At 39.7% G+C, this 7612-nt stretch overlaps 1 protein-coding gene across 1 annotated transcript in view; it reads right to left on the reverse strand.

Moving 5' to 3' along the window:
• Positions 1 to 2233, reverse strand: part of CCDC73 (coiled-coil domain containing 73) — a 54656-nt gene extending 52423 nt beyond the window's left edge. The window contains exon 1 of the mRNA XM_041461751.1: positions 2210 to 2233. Coding sequence (XP_041317685.1) covers positions 2210 to 2233 — 24 coding nt within the window. The remainder of the gene's footprint in view (positions 1 to 2209) is intronic.
• Between the last annotated feature and the right edge of the window lie 5379 nt (positions 2234 to 7612).

A 7612-nucleotide genomic window follows, 5' to 3' on the forward strand; every position in this document is an offset into this window, starting at 1 on the left:
AAGCACCTTTTTGTATTGGAGACAACTAAAAGCAGATTTGTCTATAATCCATTGTTATATCAAAAACTAGATAAATCCTTAAGCTCTGTTACAATTTTCTGAAGTTTAGCTCAGGTGTAAGTTTAGGAATTAGAAAACAAGCAGCCAGCTGTACCAAAGGGCCATAAGAGCCCAGACTCCCATCCTTCTGCTAGGAAGAGCTCACCAGAAGGAACTGGGAAAACAAACCACATGTTCATTGTTTTCCAGATTCCACACATCATGCCTGTCTCACATAAGCCAGGTGGGATTCCTGAATGATAAGAAAACCTATTGGCACCAGTGTCATAAAATGTGGACTGTGAAACAACTGGGTACATGGCCTCTGTAAAGACAACTACAGAAAAGACAACTAGAGTAAGACATTTTTTAAGAACCATTGCTAATAACCTGTATGTAAAGGTTTAGGTACCCTAACATGTATTTCACTAGATATTACATTTCTTGGGCTCAATTTGATTTTAAAAAATAGTGATAATTTTTGAAGGCAGCTTTCTCCCTGTCACTACTGGTGCTTTTTTTTGTCCTAATTTAAAGCCAGAGATTTTCTGTAGGTAGGGTTATTTAAACTTCTACAGGCTGAAAAATATTTAATGCAGTTATGTTTGACCTTGCCTGAAGTTTGATCCTTCGATTTAGGGATTGACAGACAAATGTTATTTTTCATTTTCGCCTCCATCCCACATCTTCCTAAAATAATTATACCATCTTTGGTGAGAAAAGCAGCAATTTGTGTGCACCAGACATCACCCAAAGCCAACCAGCTCCCTGGGTTTGTCCACCCAGAGTCCATCTGAACAGCTCCAGAAGGGCAGCTCCTCTGAGCTGTGAAAGAGCCACACCCAGGAGCTGATTTTGGGATCCAGAGGGCTAAAAGGGGCGACATGAGGGGCACACCCCAAATCACAGGGTGTAACACAGTGAGCTGTGCTGGGTTCTGTCTCTGGTTTGTTTCCTTTGAGGCAGTTTCTTTTGCAGCTCTTTCAGGATTTAGTGAGAGTGGCTCCATTCACACATAAAAATGAAAGCACATAAATGAAACCTTTCACAGGAGTGCAGGTTCTCAGAACAGCAGCAATACCACTAGGAATTCCAGAAATTACATCTCTGTATACAACACAGAGCTATTTAATAAAAATTCTTCCTTCCTAATAGGGGATCTGCCATGCAACTTCTTTTTTAAAGATGCCCTTCTACAGTTTTATTAAAAATATCATTGTATTTACTAGTTGTCATCCGCAGTTATGATGATCTATCACTATAGAATCATACAAGACAAAAATTTCCTTCACAGTCCTCAAAAACTTTAGAAATTAATCACTTTTCAAAATATCCCCAAACTTTTCAGTTTTCAAAAATATACTGCCAATATTACAAGACAATTTGTTCTAAAAGCTAAGACCAATACACTAGTGTTGTGGTGTTCATTTACAAATAACTATGCTCTTCCTAAAAACAGAACATCAAGATGTGGACTCTTTAATAAGACTCAAAACCAGAAGACAATAAAAACCTAATAATTTCATTTCTGTAGTCAGGTGATATTAAATCAAAAATCGTTTGAATGAGGAATGAAGCAGACTTGTGGCTTTTGAAAACAGAGGATTATATGATTTTTTAAAATTTTAAAGTAAATCAGGTAGCATTGTCATGCAAAGTTCTTATTTTAAAGGACTGCTTTACACTAGTTTTATTATAAATATTGTTTTATACTAAAGTTCTATAGAACCTTTTATTCATACATTATGTAAGCACACACAATGTGAGAACACTTGTCCCAAGTTGTGTAAAAGGTCTTTCTACCTCACTGTCTCATCAATAACAAAAATCCAGTTAAAACTCTCTTCTACTGGACTAAAGTGAACAGTAACTCTCTTCCTTGGCTTTGCAACTAGGGGATTTTTAAATCTGTCCTGAGCACAAATTTGGATTGTATGTTGCTTTTTCTCCCATAAGAGTCAAGTACAACATGACCAGCAGTGTGCAATTTGTGCCGGAAAAACACCTCTGCAGACCAGACTGTTTCTTCAGGGCTTTTCTGGAGAACGTTCTCCAGCCTTTTACTCTGGTGCATTAACACTACTTTACTGTATCTACTCTCAAAAACTAGGTGTGTTTACCTTTTCCATGTTCTTCCCTATATATTGAGTTTATATTTTTATTGGCTTACCTTAACTACACAGGACAGAATCATCCAGACGGCTCGTAACAGAAACTCTGAAACAGACAGGGTAGAAAATACAAAGTGAAGAAAGCAAAGGTGATGTTCTGTGCCATTGGCAGCTGAAGACTTAAAATAACAGATGTACACTCCATATAAGAAATATCCTAAAATTCAGCACATCTTATCCAACGAAAACATTTGTGAACGCGCTCATGCTTCTTGTTTGCCAAAGATAAAGCAGCCCTAGTCACATCAAACTGTCCCTATCTCTGGTACTAGCAGTTTCTGGCCTAAAATCAATGGCACTTGTTTAGCTTTTAGATAAGTGTAAAGATTCTGAGTGTAGAAGCTGCACACTTGTTCTAAAGTTACCTTTCTCAAAGCCTAGGAAAGTATCATGTCCTTTTGGGGTGGGAGACCAACACTGGCCCCATAAGAGAGCAAAACAATTGTCCTTAAAAAGCTGCTTTGGAATCTTGGCTGACAGAAGATTCTGAAGCAATCTGCTGAAACAGATTGTTTCAGATTGCAGAAACAATCTGCTGGACAACATAATGCTTTGAAAAGTCTCAGATTTTAAAAGAATTGTAGGAAAGGCATTAAACAAAGGACTCTCCGCTGCTAGAACCCTCATATTTTCTTTGTCAAGAAGCAATGGGCCTTGGTTGGTTGTTTGGCTTTTCCTGATTTCCTAGAAGGTATTAGGTGGATTTTTTACTTCTTTTTTTTTTTTCCTCCACATTTCCAGCTCTGTTTGAACATGTAATTGAAAAAAAAAAAAAAAAAAAAAGGAAAGCTGAACAACACATTCCTGAGAAGAGCAAACTGATGACCCAGAAAGCATATGGGAAAGTCCCTCTGAGAGCCCTTTTTTATTCAACCTGCAATACTTCATGTTGATGTGATAACAGGGGTTCCAAGAAATTATTGCACTGCTCCAAATCAGCTTCAGTGATCATAATGCAGTAAAGATTACTCCCATCAAATACAGAGATATAGCAAATGTAATTGAAGGGTGAAGTTTTAAAGAATTTTGTCAGATGCTCCAAAGTGTCTGTTAGCTGCCTGTTGAATTTTGGATGAAATTTAAAAGACTGGAGCTGCTTGCCCAAGTACTGCATTGCTTGGGATCTGCATTTTTGCCCCCACTACAAGAGGTTGCCTTCAGTAATCTGAACTCTTTTGATGAAAACAGTCTTTGACAAGCTAGCCCGCACGTTCCAAAAAGAGGTGATTAAGTTCTCATATCACATAATTTGGTTAGCAGAGCCAACACAGATATATATTATCAGGATCCTTACTTTCCGTAATCAAAACTAATTACATATTATACTGTATTCTGTATTTGTCTTTTATAGGACATTATTACAGTAAGACCATAAATAATAACTGAAGATTTTTTCAACCACAAGTAAAATATTTCTAATAAACTAGAAAAAGAGATCTTAACTCATTTCAGCTCAAATTAAAAGAGGAAACCATAAACAGCAGCCCTCTGATTCAGACTGTAAAACTGTTTTCTGCTTACAGCATGTTTGTGGGAGGGATTAAATTCTCCTCCCTGGCCTTTCCATCCTAATACTGTTCAGTATTTAATCAGCATCCTCTCAGCTATTAGTACAGAGACATGAATTGAGGAAGGGATTGACAGAAGTCAGGTTTACTCAAATTTCACAGGATGAAACCAGGGGTGTTTCAGCGAGCCGAAAAGCAGTTTGTGCCCGTTCCAAACACCATGCTGCCACCTAGTCGACATCCACCTGAACTGTGCTCTCCTGGGTGCGCTGCAGCTACAGCCACCAAGTAAAAACCGAACCGTTCTCCAAAAAAAAAATCAGTGCAAGACTAAGCTACCAGAAGGTCTGAGAGCTCCATCGAAATTCCCTGTCCGGCAGCAGTGCCCTGCCAGCTCAAAGAAGGCACAGCTGCAGCTCTCAGCGCTGCAATGCTGCAAAAAGTGTCCCCACCAAGTAGGGGACAAGTCCAAAATAATATCAGCAATTAACAGATTAGAGCTGTGCCAGCAAGTTCAGGCACTACTGATATTTAACCTGTTTCCCACACTTTGGGGATATCTACTTTATATTTAGAAAGAACCGATTTCCCTGAAGGCTGGTTTGTTTCTGTTTTTTATCCTCTCTTCCTTTAAATGTGCCTGACAAGTATTACTTTTTCCTCCACAAACCATTCCTCAACACAACTTATACCAACATTGCTATTGGTGTGGTATTGGTATTTATGTGGTATCCCTCTGATAAAGCTTCAAAAGGAATTATATTGTTATCTCAGTGGGGCATAATGTATGAAAATTGTTTCTCTGCTGCCTGAGCATTATAGATAATGTCAATATTAGTGACAAAAAAAATCAGCTCTCATCACAGGAAAAATGTCCTAATTTTTTATGTCTGCATCTCACTCTAGGTTATGGTAAGGATGTCCCTGCAGCACCAGGTTTGGAACAGCTCCCACAGGAGGCCAAGAATGGCAGGAGAAGGCAAGGAGCAGCCCTGCACCAGAACACAACCTTTTATGTCTGCTCTCCATGCCACAGAATCCCCCAGAATCCCCAAAATCCCAGAACAGCAGAGAGCAGGCAGGAGTCCTCCTCCTTCTCTGGGTACCCAGCCTGATACACGATCAACAGGTACAGAAGGCAGGACGCATGAACTTTCTGTAAAAATGCATTAGAAGACCATAATTACATTACATTGTAATAAAAACTTGAATGCAAAAGGCAGAAGAAAAAAACCAGCAACACTTTGACGATGACACAAATATTCTGAACACGGTACTTTCAGAGCTCTCCTTCATGTTAGCCTTCACCACAAACATGAAATATACGAATGAGATCTTACTAGAAATCCTCAGTAAATGTGGATGTCTTCTGTATCTAATTCTCAAGTGAATGACAAATTAGAACTTCCCTAATTTCGCTGCTCAAAGCACTCTACTGCTGTTTCACATTTAGCTTGGGGTTTTTTTTCAGATTAAACAATTGCCCCAGCAGCACTGACAGAGCTGTCCCAGGTGGTCACTTATTCTCCTCACAGTCCTGTGGCAGGATGAAGTTGACCATATGCCCAGAGGCAAGCAACCTGGCTAAATTCAATCAGTATTTCCACACTCTGGGTGGGACAACACATAAACAATCCATATGAAAAGCAAGACACGAATCCCTGCACATTAAAATCAAGGAAAGACAAGGCTCTCTGCTCTCTCTGGGGCAGGCCCAAGATGTTACCAGCGCTGCGGCCGCCCAGGCCCAGCTCGAAAACTGCTTTTTTCAAAAAAGACCAAAAAAAAAAAAAAAAAACACAAACAAAAACACTACAAAAAAAAAAGACATAAAACTACTCCCACCTTGTTTTCCCCAGCTCCAGGGGGGAGGCTGTTCTCCAGCAGCACCGAGCCCTTGCCCCTCACTGCGGGCAGCAGCCGCGGCTCCACGGAACCTCCCCGGCAGCGGCCGCGCTGCCCTCAGGGCCCGGCGGGGCAGGGGCAGCGCGGCTCCGTGTAACACCGATTTCACCTTGTTCCAGGACACTTAGAGCAGCACGCCTCACCCTACCCAGTCCAGGTGCAAATCTCCCCGGAAAGAGCCGTAATTCCAAACCCCCGCCCCTTTCCCAAGCCCGGTGCCCGCCGCGCTTGGTGCCCCGAGGGAGCGCAGCAGCGGGACGGGCACGGCGAGGGGCTCGGGCTGGGCACGCTCACAAAGCATCAAAGTACGAAAACGCAGTTAAAATACCCCAAATCCTCCACTCTACCCGCTGCTGACACCACGTCAATGCCTTTTAAAATGTACGGAAGCCAGGAGACCACTTGGTTTTCAAGACATACCAGACACTTTTTTCTCATCTCTCTCGTCCCACTACACAGTTGTGAGCAGATGAGTATTTTGCCGCAAGTTTGCTTTACTTTTTCCCAGACATTTGTTGTTTGGGTTTGTTTTGGGGTTCAGGCTTTTTTTGATATACTAAATTAGATTTGCCTATTTGACTTTGTTTAAGCCATGACAATGTTGTTCAATTTTTTGGCTGGTTAAAATGCACACAGCACTAAGGAGAAGATGATTTGAGTTTTGGGCTGAAACCAGCCCAACTTTGCTGGAACACACATGGTAAAGAAAATGCTTCGTAACAAAATCAACATTTCCAAAGCACTCAAGCTGTAAAAGACATATTTTTACCTGAAAGAACATTATTAAAATGAGAAGCAGGATGATGATGATGCTCAGAACTGTACTCTTACTCAGTCCGAATAATTTGTCATTAAAGCTTTTTTGTCTTGGTTGGGCAGTGTCATCAACACAGAATACCAAAGGAGTATTCTCAGAATGGGTTGTCAAACTCTGCTTTGCAACATTCACAGAAAATGCTAAGAATTAAAACTGAAATTTTTACATCCAGCTTTTTTTAAATAACACTATATAATGAAACACCACAATAGTTTAAAGTTTCATTTAGAACAATTTCAAAATTGCATGCTGCTAGTTGTTACCATAGTGTCAGTTTATGACTTTACCAACTGAATAGTTCTCAAACTATGCAATTGAGAATAACTTAACATTCATTATTAAAATTATCAACATATCATTAATAAATCAACACTGAACAGCTGCATGGAAGAAGGCCTAGACATAGGAGGAAGAAAGGGGGTACAAAGTCATACAAATCAGGCAAGGCATAAGAGAAAAAGTATAATGTGAAAATAAGAGCTATAATCAAAAGTTATGCAGGGACTTATTGATTGAGGATTTCTGTTTTAACATGGAATGCAAGTGAAGTTATCTAATAACTGTTTGTTAGGATTCATCAATTTTGCCTGACCAAATTTGAAAGAGGCAAAAATAAGTGGGATAAAGAACATGACAAATAAATAGGTTTCCAGCAATTATTTAATTTCACGGACAGTAGGGAATAGAGCTGACTTGCAAAAATACATATGCTGTTTTAAAGAAAAAAAAACCACAAATTTGAAGGCAATATAGGAAACCTTTTTACTTCTTTTCCTCTCTGTGCTAAAATTCAAATATAAATGTACAAAAAGTTGGATTTTATTTAAGATGGTTTGTATTTCACTGGATTATTGTTATCAACAACAGCACGAAAGCATCATTTCTCTAAGTTTCATGTTGCCAGTGTCTTTCAGAAAAATCCACAGCAAATAATTATGCATATTTCATGTCACACACAAATCACACTTTATGGAAAGATAACACAGTCACTGTGGAATAAATCGCCTTTTTTCCCCCCGAAATCCTGATATTTACTTGGCAGAGCCTGAAATAATAATTTGACACAACGGTACCTGGAAACGTAACATTTTCCAAAGCACAGGTCAGAAAGCATTCCTCTGCAGAAGTCTTGAAACGGTGATCTGGGTCTCCCAGACAGGGACAGAATTTGG

Source organism: Pyrgilauda ruficollis, unplaced genomic scaffold, assembly GCF_017590135.1.
Source record: "Pyrgilauda ruficollis isolate IOZ18807 unplaced genomic scaffold, ASM1759013v1 scaffold153, whole genome shotgun sequence".
In the NCBI taxonomy this organism is placed as follows: domain Eukaryota; kingdom Metazoa; phylum Chordata; class Aves; order Passeriformes; family Passeridae; genus Pyrgilauda; species Pyrgilauda ruficollis.